Source organism: Mus pahari, chromosome 22 (genome assembly GCF_900095145.1).
Source record: "Mus pahari chromosome 22, PAHARI_EIJ_v1.1, whole genome shotgun sequence".
In the NCBI taxonomy this organism is placed as follows: domain Eukaryota; kingdom Metazoa; phylum Chordata; class Mammalia; order Rodentia; family Muridae; genus Mus; species Mus pahari.
In genome coordinates, this window is record NC_034611.1 from 7,263,833 (window position 1) to 7,279,977 (window position 16,145).

The 16,145-nt window shown below is 41.8% G+C and overlaps 2 protein-coding genes across 11 annotated transcripts in view; one reads left to right on the top strand and one right to left on the bottom strand.

Annotated features, from left to right (window-relative positions):
- Arfgef1 (ADP ribosylation factor guanine nucleotide exchange factor 1) overlaps positions 1-2,185 on the top strand; it is a 95,320-nt gene extending 93,135 nt beyond the window's left edge. For both annotated transcript variants that reach the window (XM_021222418.2, XM_029533233.1), the window contains one exon: positions 783-2,185. In XM_021222418.2, the coding sequence (XP_021078077.1) occupies positions 783-947 (165 nt within the window). In that variant the 3' untranslated portion in view covers positions 948-2,185. The remainder of the gene's footprint in view (positions 1-782) is intronic.
- An 862-nt stretch (positions 2,186-3,047) lies between these two features.
- Positions 3,048-16,145, bottom strand: part of Cspp1 (centrosome and spindle pole associated protein 1) — an 88,943-nt gene continuing 75,845 nt past the window's right edge. For 4 of the 9 annotated variants that reach the window (XM_029533236.1, XM_029533234.1, XM_029533237.1 and 1 more), the window contains 8 exons: positions 15,969-16,086; positions 13,292-13,431; positions 12,277-12,417; positions 9,679-9,725; positions 7,165-7,228; positions 6,392-6,501; positions 5,429-5,567; positions 3,059-3,913 (listed from right to left, as the gene is read on the bottom strand). In XM_029533236.1, the coding sequence (XP_029389096.1) occupies positions 3,702-3,913; positions 5,429-5,567; positions 6,392-6,501; positions 7,165-7,228; positions 9,679-9,725; positions 12,277-12,417; positions 13,292-13,431; positions 15,969-16,086 (971 nt within the window). In that variant the 3' untranslated portion in view covers positions 3,059-3,701. Of the gene's footprint in view, positions 3,914-5,428; positions 5,568-6,391; positions 6,502-7,164; positions 7,229-9,678; positions 9,726-12,276; positions 12,418-13,291; positions 13,432-15,968; positions 16,087-16,145 lie in introns of all 9 variants that reach the window. The other 5 variants (XM_029533239.1, XM_029533235.1, XM_029533240.1 and 2 more) reach the window with 4 other exon arrangements.

The following is a 16,145-nucleotide window of genomic DNA, read 5'->3' on the forward strand; positions in this document are numbered from 1 at the left end:
AAGGAGAGAAGAGAGAGACCAGAATTTAGAGACAAAGGAACTAAAGCAATGAGTCCATGTATAAGTCACTGGAGCTATAAAAGTGGAATGTCATGCTGCAGTTGCTGTTAGGGTTCTAGAAAAACAGAACTCAGAGACAGACTGACGGACTATGTGCATGCCTGCCTGCATGCGTGCGTGCATGTCTATGAGTGCATGTCGGTGCATGCATGCGTGCGTTGCCTAGACTGGGTTACAGGCTGTCGTCCAGATAGTCCAGTAGTGGCTCCCCTGCCCACAGAAAGGCACATGGGCTGCTACTAGAAGGTGTGGCCCAGACTCAGGGTGAGTCTTCTCACTTCAGATGGTCCAACCGTTTTGAAATGCCTCATGGGTGTGCTTGAGTTTTATCCAGGTATGAGACCATTCTACCACAGAGCTATGTAGAAGGTTCACTTGAAATCTAAAAGTTGTATTTAATAATCAGAGGATACATTAAAAAATTCAACTCTCCTTCCTATTCCACTTCTTTTGCTCTATGCAGGAAAAACATGCTTATTTATTAAATTTTGTCATATGTGGAATTGAAGTTGTTTTTAAAATAATGATGAAAAACCAAGTGGCCTGGGTATATATTTTTTTTAATTCATCGTAGGTTTTCAGTTGTATAGTCCATGTCCTTACCACCTGGGCAGACTTGCCTCTCTGCAGTCACTTTTAATGTCAGGTTGGTTTCTGTGGTGTGTAACAGAAGCAGTACTAACAAAGATGTTTCTCTCTCCCCTCCCTCCCCCCCCCCCCAGTTTAAAGCTCATGCGTCATTCTACTACCCTCTCTTATGTGAAATTATGCAATTTGACCTGATTCCGGAACTGCGTGCTGTTCTTAGAAGATTTTTCCTGCGGATTGGAATAGTATTTCAAATATCACAACCACCTGAACAGGAACTCGGGATAAACAGGCAATGATGAGAGCCGATGTTTTTCTGTTGGTGTTTACATTGCTCTGCTCTGTGAAAGGACCCTGCAGCAGAGGCTTCCTACCTGAAAAATGTTTCTCTCAATTGTAGTGTCTGAGTTACTGGTAAGATGCTTACACCTGTAACTCAAGGTCGGAACACTCCCTCCAGTCCCTCTAGTAATCCAGTGGCTTCTGTCTCGTGTTGGGCTCATGTTGAGCAGAAAGGCTGTTCAGACATCAGCCTACCTTTAGGGTCCTTCCCTGTCCTCTAAGCAGTGACCCCACACTTTGGCAGGGATGGACATGAAACTTACCCAAAGAAGTATAGATGTAAAGACTGAACTTCTACGAGAAGTACAACTCAGGAGAGCTGTATTTTGAAGGATAAAATGTTTATAATTGGGGGGGGGGGGGAGAAAAAAATTATTGCTCATGGTAAAAGATATTTAGCAACTATGGTATTCTTACTCTGAAGATTTTTGCACACTCAGGCTATCTGAGATTCTAAATCATCATCTTTCTGTGAAAATGTACAGAGATGCAGGTCTGTAATATAAAAATCTTAAACATTGTTCCTCCTGCACTGTTTTATTTCTTTATTTTCTTATCTACTTGCTAAATACCCATAATATTTTGTCAAATGCACTAAAACATTTGGGTTGAACTTTTAGTCTTTGGGGGAGTGGTGGTCATTTTGAGGGCTTGCTGTGCCCTGAATCTGTTGTGGCCGATGCTTGTCAAGATCACAACAGGAGGGGAAAAACACCAAGGTAGAAAGCATCCCTGCTGACAAGAACTACCCATAACATACTCACTCTCTTAGGGCTTTTAAAGACGAGCCATTAAAATAGATGACCTTTCACAGACTGAAACTTGAATCACTGCAAAATGAATCTAGGTTGCTGTCACTTTTTCTTTTGGGTGGCGGGGCTTGATGTAGATTTTATTCTATGTACAGAATTTAATGTTGAATATATTAAAAATAATAAACCTGGCATGGTTTTGGGAGGTTAGATTTACTGGAAATGTATTCATACTGTGAACTGTGCTCTGATGGTTAGAATGAAAAGCTTATCAAGCATTCCATATAACAGTGGATGTAGAAAATGTTTTCAGGTGGATATGTATATGGTACAGATGTAAAGTTTTCTATGTAAAAAATTCTGTACAACTTTCTGTACAATATTGATTCTCATCTGGCATATCTAATCAGGTTATAGGTCAATAAAGTTTTTGAATTATTTCATCAGTGCAGTGTAACCCACAGCCCCGTTTTCATTGTTTTTTGTTTTTTTTTTTAATTAAAGATCAAACCATGAAGTTTTTTTTTAAGCTACAGAGACCCTTCTTCGCAGTCTACATTGGATTCTTCAACTTCCTCTCTTAATCTTAAGATACCCAAAAGCGTATTTATTACTCAGTGATAATGCTATTATTTTTTAAGACTGAAAAAAATGCTCCCCTGCCATGATGGTAGTTTATACTGTGGCATTTTATAAATCAGCCAGGTCCAGTGGTACATAGCATTAAAACAAAACTGCAGTGGTTAATTTCAAAACAGGAAATATGATGTCCTTAAATTGAGTAGTTAGTATTTATGACAAGGCCTAGCTCTAGACAAGCCAGGCTAAATGCTAGAACTAAGTTACTTCAGTGTTTTCTGGTCTAAGCCATTTCCTCCCATGGCTGACAGTTGCTTGTCCGATGCTGTAGAATACATTCTCTGAAGAGGACACAATTGTTATTTTCAAATGTTGACAGAAGAAACTTAGAGCAAAACTGAACATAAAAATTAGATGTAGCCAAAATCAAGAAAGAATACCAAAAATGTCTTATTTTTGGTAAACTCTAATGTCAAAATCGGCTGTTGATTTTATCCCTGGAAATTACAAAGAAGCAGTGGCTGGCTGTCTTCAACTGCCATCATGGTACACAACTGAAGACCCTAATCCAAGTAAGAATTATTTTCTAGAATTTCTAGAAGTTGAATGAGTCTTTATGAAGTAAAATATTATTTACTTATCAGTTCATGTACCCAAGGGTCTCGGGTGGTGGGACAGAAGACCACTGCCTCTACCCTCTCTGGATGGGACCCTAGAAACACTTTGAGTAAAGAAACTGACACTGGTAGTTAATCAAAATAGAACTTTATTTGTGTCAAGAAATAGTGAAATCAGATAAATTAGTAACCGAGTCTGTACTTCTATCAGCATAAAAATAAAATGGAGGCAGAAAATGTAACATTTAATCATGGCTCATGGATGATCACAAATCCCTTTGTTCCTATGGAATGTGTAACTACAGATATGAAAATGAGCAGCTTGTTTGAATCTTTCATTACCTAGCAGCTGGCATAGTCAAAGCAACAGCAGGTATATAAAACAAATCAGTAAAAACTGTTTCTCCACAATGCTAACAGTGGCAAGTATATAAGTAACAATGTATTGTTTCACAGTGCTATGTACCCTTTATTTCACCACCTCTTAATGGCAAGCATATTTTAATGCACGTATGGTAGCTCAATCAAGAGTTCATTACCACCCATAGCAAAATTGCAAAAATAATTCTGTACAATTATATTAGAAATCAATAATCAGGGCTTTTATGTACATTATATATACATAACATATCATCATGGGAAAATACACTTTATATATAGATAGAACATAAATAACTAATATTAAAGTAGGGTCACAAGCAAGACGTAGTATACAGGTGAACGTTCCACTGTAAAAGGCACTACTGGATCCAGAGAGGGTTTATTAAGCATGTGCAGCAGATAGTCCCTGCCAAGTAAAAGTGCCTGGTTTCCCAGGACCCTGCTGCTGTTCCTCATTCAGCTGCTCTGCCATGAACCGTTTCAGAGTTTCTGAAGTGCCAGGGCGGAGCCAGGGCTCAGTTGCCACAGAGTTGCGTCCATCGTCACCCAAGTGTCTCATGATATCATCAGGATCAACCAGTGAACCCTCATCATCTACAGAAGGCAAAAGATACAAGTCGGGTAGCAGGTGACATACATAGGGCACCTACAAGCCAGCCCATTACAGCTCTGCATCTCTTCACAAGATGACGAGCCTCCCCCAACAACTGACTTTCCCCGTTAGGAATAGGAAAGCATGCTGAGAAAGGGACTACCACGATGGGGGTGGAGAGAAATACATGGACTCTGGCACAGACAGCTACAAAGCAGGCTCTACCAAACATTAAAAGCTGACTGTAGAAATATAGACTATTTTCCTGTGTGTCTGTTACCATAGGAAAAAAAAAAAACAGAATGATGTTAATTTAGCACTAATAGGTACACTGAAAGTCATTCTGAGGAAATTACTGAGATACTGCACTAAGCCCATTAACAGGTGACTTGTTCATTAATCACATTTGATCTCATTCAAATTCTACATCTGTATTTGACTTAATAAGTATAAAGTAGGAAAAATTTGTCTTCCTACCCTGTGATGTCAACTTCTTTTTCTAAAAAAAAAAAAAAAAAAAAAATTACATCTCTTGGTCTGGATTGACTTAGCAAAGGGGTACAATGTGCAACCAGTTTAATAAGTAGTCAATCCATGTTGTACCAAGAAACTCCTGTTTGAAAGGACAATATTAAAGCAAAAATAGTTTAGATATTGAAAACCTGAAAGAATCTTAGTTTCTCTATTGTCTTTTAAATATATTCTTAGGTACAAGTTCAAGGTTACTGGCTCTAAAACAAAGAAGGAATTCTAGGTAAACGTGAACGGAAATTGCCTTTTAAGACATCTCAATTATGACATGAAATGAAAAGTACTATTCCCTTGTTTTTGTGTTTTCGTATTTAGTGAAAAATACTATCACAAAACACCACTCCTGGACTGGAGAAATGAGTTCAGTTTAAAAGTAGCATTAAAAAGTATTTAAGAAAAAGTTGCATCAATGAAAATCCTGCAGTGCAGCTTAACAGACCTAAGAGCATTCTGTAAATAGACAACTCTGCTACAACTCTGGCCCATTGTCCCAGCGAGGGACTAAGAGCCTGACTTAAAGGAAAAGGAAGGAAAGGAAGAGTGTGTGGCACGGGCTGGCAGGAGAGGTCTGAAGCTGCACTGTGCTTCCTGAGAAGTTTCACCCAAGCCCACTCATCATGAGAAGATTAGCTTGTTGGCTTAGAATATTAACTGAAAAACTACCTTTTTTTCTTCATGTTGCAAAAAGCCAAGTAAAGGTAAAATTGTCTTTAAAGGATATATTACTTAAAAACAGTGAGTGATTACCAACATACTAGTCAGCATTTGAACCTGCTGAAAACAGCCTAGATATATTTCATGCACAGGACCTCCTGTAAGTGCTTAGATAATGCTCTTAACACCTAGTATGAAGAACCTACTGCAGAATTAATCCCAAGCCCTGGATTTCCAAGCTAGTTTATGACCTTGACCTTTTGTAAAACTCAAAGGACTTGAAAATTCCTTCCAGGTATTCGTCAGCCAATGGGCATCTTGTATGTAAGTACCTGTGTTAGTGGCTTTCTTCTGCTGCTCATTCAGTCTTCTCATTCTGTCTTCATTTCTCATTCTAACTTGATCAACATTTACACTGGAGATAGATTTTAAAGAGAGACCATCCTGTGGTGTGTGGAGCCGACTACTATCCTAAAGTTAAGAGAGAGAATTTAGGAACACTCTGTCAGTCAGCATGGGGTTACACCAGATCAACACACACTGAAGAGCAAACCGGGAGCATGTGGATCCTATCTATCTCTGTCTTTGTCAGGGCTTAGAGGTAGCACTTCAGTGAAATTGCTGGCATAAGGCTTAGGAAATAGGGCACAGAAGGCCAACACAGGCAACTGAGGCTCCACCTGTGTGTGTTACTGTTGGGGCAGATGCACAAAGCAACAGTAGAGAAAAGAATACAGAAACTAGTCCTAGTGTTTAAATAAAGACCAATTTGTATTGGGGGGGGGGGTTAATATAAACGTGTTTGTGATGCATATAGTTTTGAGAGACAAGGTTTCAACTCCTCTGGCATACAGAAACGGGTTCTCTAGCACCATTCATTGAAAAGACTTTATTCTCCCTGTTGCACTGTTTGGTCTTTATTTAAACACTAGGACTTGACCAAAACGGAGTTGCTACCATATCATGTTATTATCAGGGTATAACAGGTATAATAGGCTTTTTGATAAATGCTAACAGTTGCTTTTTATGGCTTCTCCAAAGTCTGTATACTATATAGGGAGTGAGATAGAGACTGAGGCAGTAAGTTTAACATTTATAGGACAGGATGTCCATGCCATTTACAGAGCTACATAATACCATCCTAAGAGCTACAAGGTCGCCAAAATAACAGAGCAGAAGCTAGATTTAGACCACACACGTTTGGTTTTCAAAGCAAGCCTCTGGTTTGTTTTCTTAAATTGGACCACATAAACTGAAAAACTGCCACTCTTCTAAACTGAGAAGATCATACATACAAAATCCAGTCCTTTTAATTTGTTCCTCCTGCGTTCCCTTGCTGAGGGCAGCTGTGATGGTGGAGGGAAGGCGCTGTCTTCAGTGACAGGGTATGTCTCACCGTAAGCACCTAAACAGGTCACACAAAGAGTGTTGTCAATTTACTCAAAGCTTAGAGTCTTGATGTCTTTTTCTTTAATTGCTTATTGAAATGTTACACATTCAGTGACTTAATGGATTTACAACCGTAAATCATTAGTCATTTAGTCATTATAGTCATTATAATCTAGAATTTGCAATACCTCATATAGTTCCTGTATGATCACTGGCAACTACACTGCAGGCCCAGTCCAACACTCCACATAGGTGGAATTCTAAAACACAGTCCTGTGTCTCTCGGCATGGATCATGTTGGTGCTGAGTCATTAATTCATCACACTTTGCATCTGCACTTGCCATTGGTGACTATTGCTAGCTGGTGGCACTGGAATGATGCCACTTGAATATTCTGTGTGAGCATTATTTCTTTGGGACAGAAACTAGTAATTATTGCCAGGTATTATGGTGACTGTCCAACATTTTGTGTAGCGACCACACTACTTTCAAAAGTGGCTAAACCATCCTGATGTAGCCATAATCCCAGAACTCAGGAGGATCAAAGGTTGAGATCATCCTGGGCCATAGTAAGTGCCAGTTCAGCTTGGGCTACACAGTGACATTCTATCTTAAAGAGCTAAAACAGCCATCGATGCACACACAGCTTAAAGACTAACATAACACTAGATGTACTCACCAATAAAAGCACTATCAGATTCTAGTAAGGAATTTTTCAAAAAGTCATTAGTGTCCTCTCTGGGCTAAAATTAAAAAAAAGCAACAACTGTATGTTAATGGCTGTATTTTTAGTCTGGAGTAGGAAAATAAATCATACTAACAAGACAGCATAGGTTTCCACTCTAATCCCACCAACAAGACAGAAAGGATGGCTGATAAGGCTGTCCCTCCTCACTGCACTCCAGTACCCCACCAGCCTCACAGACGATATTTATGATATTTACCCCTAGCTTCCTCACTGCTCCCTCACCCCGCCCCTTCAGCTGATAAAAGGGTCCCGCTGCTGGTGGGAACAAGCATGGCGCAGTGAATGCACTGCTGAGCATTCTTTAAAGCATCGCTTAGAGTCTCTGTTTTCTCAGTGAATCTAAACAGTCTGCTTCCTCATTCTTCTGGGCTAAGAACTAGGGTATAATGTTACGTTCTGCAGACAACAGTCCCATGGAAGGAAGGGAAGCAATGGGACTATAGACATGCTGGCCTGACCGCAGCAACCTGCACAGTAATACCACAGTTAGAGCATGGCACACTGAAGGGGAAAGGACAGCACCAGACTTAGCACAGTGAGCTTCCTTGTGAGAAATAACTCAAGTTTACATTGGTATAAGAACCACTTTGTGTGTTAGGAGCCTACGACTTCCAATCTGACCCCTGCACTTTGCTCCAGCACCGGCAGGAAATGAAAGCAATGAATTATCTTGCTCCCACTGACACTTTTTGGAGCACTCAGTTCTTCTCTATGTTGAATTTCTATCTCCTCTTTGAATTCCGCTGATTCTACTTTCATTCCAGGCAAATAATGATAGTCACAGCAACTGAGCCCACTGTCATCAGCCTGCTAAATACTGCTTAACTTCTGCATTATAGTCCTTCACATAACTGGAGCATGACCAGAGCACACCTAGTCTTAATGACAACTTGCTCACCCTATATGCTTTTCTATATAATTCAGTTTCGAGGAAAGGTGGATTTTTCTTATTTAAGTCATGATAAACTCATGGTTTATACAGAGTTTCTTAGCAAAAACAGAATGTTAAAAAATCCAGATTTTTAACCAAAACCCCAGATAGTAAATTTCATGATCTTCTGCATGAAATAAAGTAGCCATCACACGTGGAAACATCTACCAAACTGCAGTCTTCTATAGAGGCACCATGTAGTGCAGTACAGGTCAGTCTGGAGCCCTCCTGGGTCCAGAGTTGGGCCTGGTTTGTTGGATGTAAGGCTATGGGCAAGATAATAAGCTAGTAATTTAGCAGTGAGTATTTTTTAAAATTTAGCAAAACGGGAGCTTAGAGAAACTGGAACAGCAACATTGGGTGGAAGCCCTGAGCAAGCAAACACAGACCAGGCCGAGCATCATCTGAGGAAAGGCTAGAAACAGCCTAAGGATCTCCAGCGCCATGTGTATCTCCAGGGTCTGGACTGTGTGCTCACCACTTCAAACTTGCTGGGTCAAACTCCCTGTCTTCCCAACCCCTATGTTTTTCTTGCTTTTCTACCTCTCAGCTCCGGACCTATCAGCTTACTAAAGTAAACCCACCCATTTCAGAGTACTTCTGCTGCCTTACCTCAACCTAGACTAGCACAGCTGTCTAGATTCTCAAAGTAATCCATCCCGTATCCAACACGCTGAAGCGATCACATGAACTGTGAAAGTAGGCACAGTATGGACACCCTTCTGTCCCCTCACTTCCTCTGTGTGTTGTCAAGGTTTCCATGGCTACCTCCCCACCGCTGTTGTGTTATTAACCACAAGTCCCCCATGCCAACCCTCCCAGCGTCCTCCCCACGGCCAGCAGCATACTGTGTCCCCTTCTTTCAGAACACAAGCCTCCAGGACAAAGGGATTCTTTTTTTAATACTCTTGATGAACACACTGAGCAGCTTCTGGTCACTGCAGTCTTATACAGTTATCACTGCAGGGCAAGTGTAAGGTTCCATTGTTGCTTCTCTTCCGTATGACTAGACACTTCTGCTGCAATAAATCTTAATGACAACTAACAATCAGTATGGCCAGGCTCTACTCTAAGGGATTTTAAATTATATGTATTATCTCACATAACCCTCACAGTAACGCCTGCACACATTTTTATTTGGGAGAATGTTGCAGAATATATATGCCAAACCTATCTGCACCTTGCAAATACTATCTGGATCTTTGTAGTAATCCTCAGCAGTAAGTACGGTCAACTCCATTCTGTAAATACTGAATGGGAAACTGGAGCATAAACATTATTTGCCTACTCCCCCCCCCCAAATGACAAATCTAAAGAGGGCAGCTCAAGCCACTCAGATGTTATTCTTTCCCATTACAGTCAATCTCCTCTACACATCTTAGCTACACATCTCTACACACTTACAATCTAAATTATGTTTTAAAATACTGTTATTATGGACACATTCAAAGTCTGGAATACTCACTTAACATAGGCCCCAAACTCTAACTTAAGATTTTGAACTGGTTACTTACCATTCTGTGCCCTTGTACATTACCAGTGGAGATGGTATCCAAATCAGCTGTAAACAGAATAAAAGAATAATGTTTGGAGAAGGCTAACAAAAACGCATTTCAGATCTTCTATTATTACCTTCTACTGAAAATTACTTTCACTATCACACACCAGAACAATCTTAGAAACTAAACTACTTTCTCATTAAATCTGTATCCATTCTGGTTAAATGGCTCATTAATAAAATCTTTTTTTTTTTTTAAAGCTTTATTTATTTATTTATTATATGTAATTACTCTGTAGCTGTCTTCAGACACTCCAGAAGAGGGTGTCAGATCTTGTTACAGATGATTATGAGCCACCATGTGGTCGCTGGGATTTGAACTCAGGACCTTTAGAAGAGCAGTCGGGTGCTCTTACCCACTGAGCCATCTCACCAGCCCCCAATAAAATCTTTATAAACTTTGATATCTAAGAAAAAATTAACACAGGCATTTTTTTCTTAAACCTTCCATCTTGCCCCTGCAGTCTCTGCACGAAGCCACCCAGTGGAGTTAACTAGGGATTAGTTAACTGCACATGGAATATGTTAAAGTGCAGGTGGCCAACCACAGGGCTCTGCAGAGGTCAGCTACCCCAGTGCCTTCTGCAGCCTGGCAGTGTCCCACATGTTTCTCCAAAGACAGAACTCTCTGGGAGTAAAGGAGCTGCAATGGTGGCCCATGTCCTTTCCTTGAGACTTTGCGTAGGTAAACCATAGCTAATAATTACCTCGTCAGTGTTTGCTACTACTGAGAAGTACCTGGGCCCCTCTGGGAACTATTAGTTTTGCTGTGCCTAAACTGATAAGATCAGATCATCATTTGATATTTAAAATTCCACGCCATGAGGAGGGAAGGTATCTCCTATAAGTGTATATCCAAGCCCTGATCTATAAGCTCAGCCTAAAGTGTTACGTCACTTATTCCTATTATACCTCCTGAGGCCAGGCATCTTCCTCACATTCTGCAGGCCATAGCAGCCTACCAAACTAGGGTCTTAACTTTCCTACAAGTAACAAGATCACCCTTCCCAATGCAATGGCCTATGGGCTGGCAAAGCCAGTGGGGCCCAGGTATGGTCACAATACGCACCTAGGGCTCAGTAAGGCCGTGGATGCTGAGGTAACTCCATCCTACTTGTAGGCCCCACTCACAGTGTATAGTGACATGCTCCTGTAGGCTTAGACACTGCTTATCTGACCAGACTTACACAGTATCAGCAGCCCCTTGAGAGCAGCAGCCTAGCTTATCGCCCACCGTCTCACATCCTGTTAGTGTAGGTCAGTCTGTGCCCTCGTAGCCATGCTTATAGCACTAGGTAAGATTCGCATGACCAAATAATTATACAGAAACACACATGCAAATCTGATGCTTTACAGAATACGCACAGAGAGAGAGAGAGAGAGAGAGAGAGAGAGAGAGAGAGAGAGAGAGAGAGAGAGAGAGAGAGAGAGAGAGAGAGAAAGAAAGAAAGAAAGAAAGAAAGAAAGAAAGAAAGAAAGAAAGAAAGAAAGAGACCTCTCATACAGAAAAAGAAATGTGCTCCAGGATCAAATGAGCACTCATGCCCGCTGTTGGTAGTTCTTGGGGTGGAAGTCATCAGGCATGGTCAAGTACCCAACTCCTCCAGCAATAAACAATAATAATAATAATAATAATGAATAGCTGAACTCCCAAGCATGGATACATGACCCTACAGGTTTAATCAGAGCCCTCTGCGAATGTGTTCCTTTCCAAAACTATAGGCAAAAGAGTCCCATGAGCATGGAGCTGCCAGTGCAATGGCCTGCCTTTCAGGAGGGAGGGGGAGGGGCGGCGAGGCGCTGAGGAATCCTGAGGGGACAGGGACTCCACAAGACCAGAGTCAACTACCTGTGTCCGTGGAGGCTCTCAGAGACTGAACCACCAGTCAAAGAACAGGCATGGAATGGATCTAAGGCCCCTCCCCGTGCACATATGTAGCACAAGTGCAATTTGGTCTTCATGTGGGTCCCACAAAAAAATAAAAATAAGCAGGGGCCGTTCCTGACTCTTTCTTGCCTGATCATGTTCCTGTAACTGGGCAGCCTTGTCTGGCCTCAGTGGGAGAGGGTGTGTCTAGTCCTGCAGTGACTTCATGTGCCTGGGTAGATTGGTACCCAGGCCCTTCTCCCTGTCTCGGAAGAGAAGGGGAGGAGGGAATGAGGGAAGGAGCTTGAAGGGGGGGGCTGGGAGAAAAGGGGGAGCTGTGATCAGAATGTAAGATGAATAAATTAGTGGGAAGAAAAAGACCAGAGCGATGACTGATTGGGTAAGAATGTGCGCTAATCTGATAGGACAGAAGTTTGGTTCCTGGCACCCACCTTGAGGCTCACAACTGCCTCTAACACCAGTTTCAAGAGATCCCACACTCTCTCCTGACCTCTGAGGGGCAGTACCTTCGTGTGTGTGTGTGTGTGTGTGTGTGTGTGTGTGTGTGTGTGTGTGTGTATAAATTCACAAATAAATCTTTTTAAAGAGACATACAAACAAAATTAACTTAAAGGCTGAAGAAGGAAGAGGCCACAGTTGCATGTGAGCAGCTGGGCTTGCATCTACCTCCTGCATCTCTCCGCATCTTTATTCTGTTGAGCCTCTTCTGCTGCTCTCGGAGTAGGGCCTGCTGCTGAATCTCCAAGGTGTGATGATCGCAGGGAGGATCTGGGTACATTAATCTCAGATCCACTCGAGTATCTGAATCTGTCACAAAAGTTAGATAACTAAGTTAAATCTTGCTTTCAACTGAGATTTTAGAAAAAGAATCTGTATGCACATGTTTGTGACTAAAATATGGAAGCTAGCAACCAACATGTTCTTAAATGGACAATATTAATAAATGAAATTAAATCAGACTTTTGCTTGTAGTTCTAGGGGACAGCTACTAGTTCACGGGCTACATAGTGAGTTCTATGGGGAAAGAAGCCGAGAAGAGGTGCTGAGGAAAGCTGAGTGCATGCTGCTAAGTGACAGGCACCAATCTGAGAAGGCTGCATCTAATGTGATTCCAGCTTTAGGGACTACAACATTTTCCAAGAGGTAAATGGTGGGAACGTAAAGGGATAAAGGGAAGGGAGGGTCAACAGGACTTTTAGGGCTGTAAAACTTTTCAGTATGACCCTACACTGATGAGAATATGTAATCACACTTCTACACAAGCTGACAGAATGCACATCAAAAATGATCCCCAATGCATACCCACTCGGTAGGCCAGTTCTACCACTGTGTACCTCTGAGGAGCTGCTGTAATGGAGAAGGCTGTGCCTATGCAAAGGCAGGGAGCAAGTGGGAACTCTGTGCTCCGTTAGGGATTTGGCTCAGTGGTACACCACTTCACAAGACCCTGGGTTTGACCACCCGCATTGAAAAACACTTAGGTAACAACCCTGATTTTAAATCATAACCTCAGTCAAAAGACATTACAAAGCCATGAAATTAAAGAACACTAAACTGATGCTCTTAATAAAGCTTCTCATAAACAGCAGTTACAAGGCAGTCCCTAGACAAGCAACTGCGTCTGGTTTCTCCCCACGACCCGATGATGTCACAGAAAGAACAATTAGAACTTTATGCTCACCTCTCTCTCTCAGCTCATTAAAGTCATGAATATTCTGAAAAGTCGTAGCATCTAAGCCCTTAGGCAATGGTCTTCTGACAGGGGCTTGTACCCGATGTCTAGCCATGTCAAATATATCCATCGGGTTCCTCTCTCTTTTCCTAAAAATGGCAAATCATGATCAATGTGCTGTCTGGTAGGAGACGAGCTGACATTCTGTTCTTTGTAAAAGCAACAAGGCATCTTTGACCAGAGTTACTACATATATTCCAACTGCCCTGCCATGCTCTGTCAATCACCTATGCTAAAAACGAGAGACTTTATAAGGGACATGGTGTCACTGCCTGCAATCCCAGCATTCATGAACTCAAGGCCAGCCTCAGCTAACTAATTTGATGTCACCTACATGAAAACCTGTCTCATAAATAAATAAATCCCACAAAAATCAGGCATACTATTTTTTAGAAATGACTTTAATGTCATTATAAAAATCTATCCAATTTCATCATGTTGTGAACAAGAGAATTACAAGAAACGTAAAGTACCATGCACAGGATATAACATAAATTAGGTGTCAGTAAATCTTACCTTTCTCTCAGCCCAAAGTTGAAATTATACTCACAACATGCATAATGGTGTGCTAGAGAACCAACTGTGCATGACTTTACAAAAAGTTCCCAACAACTTCACATTAAATTAAACACTGTTCTATTGGTATCCGAGTAATGAATATTCTAGGTAGCTTTGGTAGGGAGCTTTCTGCTAATAGTTGACTGTTGCCACTTCCCCCAAAGAAAATGGACAGAGAATGGAAACTCTAGCTCTGAAAATAAAAGCAAATAAAAGCACCAATCAGTGCAGACCCCTGCTCCTCTGTCCTCTCCTCTCCTCCTCCCTCCTACTCCCCCTGCAACTCTCTCCTGCCCCGCCCCCTCTCTCCTTCTCTCCACCCTCCAAATTCCCCTCTCCCTGTGGGATAGGGTCTCTAAGAGTTTCTGGGTGGCATGAAACTCACTATGTAGACCAAGCTGGTCTTGAATTCGTAAAAGATCTGCCTGCCACTACCTTCCAGTGCTGAGACTAAAGGTGTGTGCCACCGAACCCAGGGCCTTGTGCTTGCCAGGCAAGCGCTCTACCACTGAGCTAAATCCCCAACCCCATCCCACCTCTTTAAAAAAAACAAAAACAAAAAACAGTTGGGTGTGGTAGCTCACGCCTTTGATCCCAGCACTCGGGAGGCAGAGGCAGGCGGATTTCTGAGTTCGAGGCCAGCCTGGTCTACAGAGTGAGTTCCAGGACAGCCAGGGATACACAGAGAAACCCTCACTCGGAAAAACCAAACCAAAACAAAACAAAACAAAAAAGCAAAAAACAAACAAACAAAACTGTAATCTAAGCTACAGTCAAATGCAATTAGGAACACCTGGGTTCATCTCATGGGGCTTCCTTTTCTTTCAGAAACTTTTAGAAGGGCCACAGCATGGTCCTGTCAAGGTTGGTACAGATCTGTACCATGCATCTAGAATGATAGTTTGAAGGAAAACTTCTGAGAAGTGACACTGAGGTGTGAACAAAAGCCCCTGAAAGAAATGTATGTCTGCAGAGGCTGCCTGGCTCACCTGTCTCTCCGTGCTGCAGAGAGACTGCAATGTTGCAGATCCAGAGGCTAGTTATCTATCTCGGGCTAAGTTCTGGCCTGCTGGAAAGCCATTCCTGTACCTGCTCTGTATTGGAATATGTTGTGACAATAAATAAAAGCCTTTTAGAAATCTACTAACTTAGCAGACCACTAGCTTCTGCCAACCCAAGAGCTAAAAATGCCATCAGATAGCATCTTAGGCCTACAGAAAAGCTTCCCCACCCTGCCATACCTACTACCTCCCTGATGTACAGAGAAATACATTTTAAATTTGCATTGATGGATGGCTTTCTTTGTCATAAAAATTTCATAAAAACTTTTTGCCAGAGCAATCTAAATCTGTTCTCCCGGCCACAGTCAGTCAGAAATGGCTCTAGAATAAATAATTTTTTATTCCCTTTAAGATGACAGTTCTGCTTACTGCATGGCAATAAAAATCTACAAAGACTCATTGGAATAATCAGCAAAAGCAACCTCTAGGCGTCTTTTACATTGGGGTCCTATCGTTTCCATAATTCCAGTAAGTAAATAAGTTGATTTTTTTATAACTGGGTTATTAGATCTCATTTGCATGTGGTCTGTATCATTTGTCCCAGGCCTTACTAACAGAGAGCTTGATAATGCTCATTTCACAATGAGAATTTTTCTCTATGAAGCTGTTCTATGAAATTAGAATTAAGAACCAATGTCTCGATGATACATACTTAAGATTCTATCAGGTATGCGTTTAACAGATGCTTGTGACGTTAGCACAGTTCTAACCTAACCCACCCTGTCTTTGCTCTTGCTAGGGCTAAGCTACAGAGCAAGAGCCCTGGCTGTAGAGAAGTTGCGAGCTCTGGCAGAGACACCAGCTGTTTTGCTAGGAAATGAGTGCACAACAAACAATCCACAGCCATAAACCACACAGTGTGTGATCGTCATAATCTCAGAGGTTTCCACTGCTGTCATCATTTTCCTCAAGGAACTACATTTCTACATCTGACTTTTAGAGAACACAAGAGGGAGTAGGAGGCTGAGATGAAGCAATCCAACTCCAGGAAGACAGCGCAGAAGCACCTGATGGGGATCTCCTCGTCACTGTCCAGGTGCAGCAGCCGCCCCTGCAAACGCCTCTCCTCACTCCGGAGCTGCTTCCTCATTTCTGATAACTCCATAATCACATTTTTTTTCTCCTCTGCAAATTCCCATTGAGAAGAAGAAAGAGAGAGAGAGAGAGAGAGAGAGAGAGAGAGA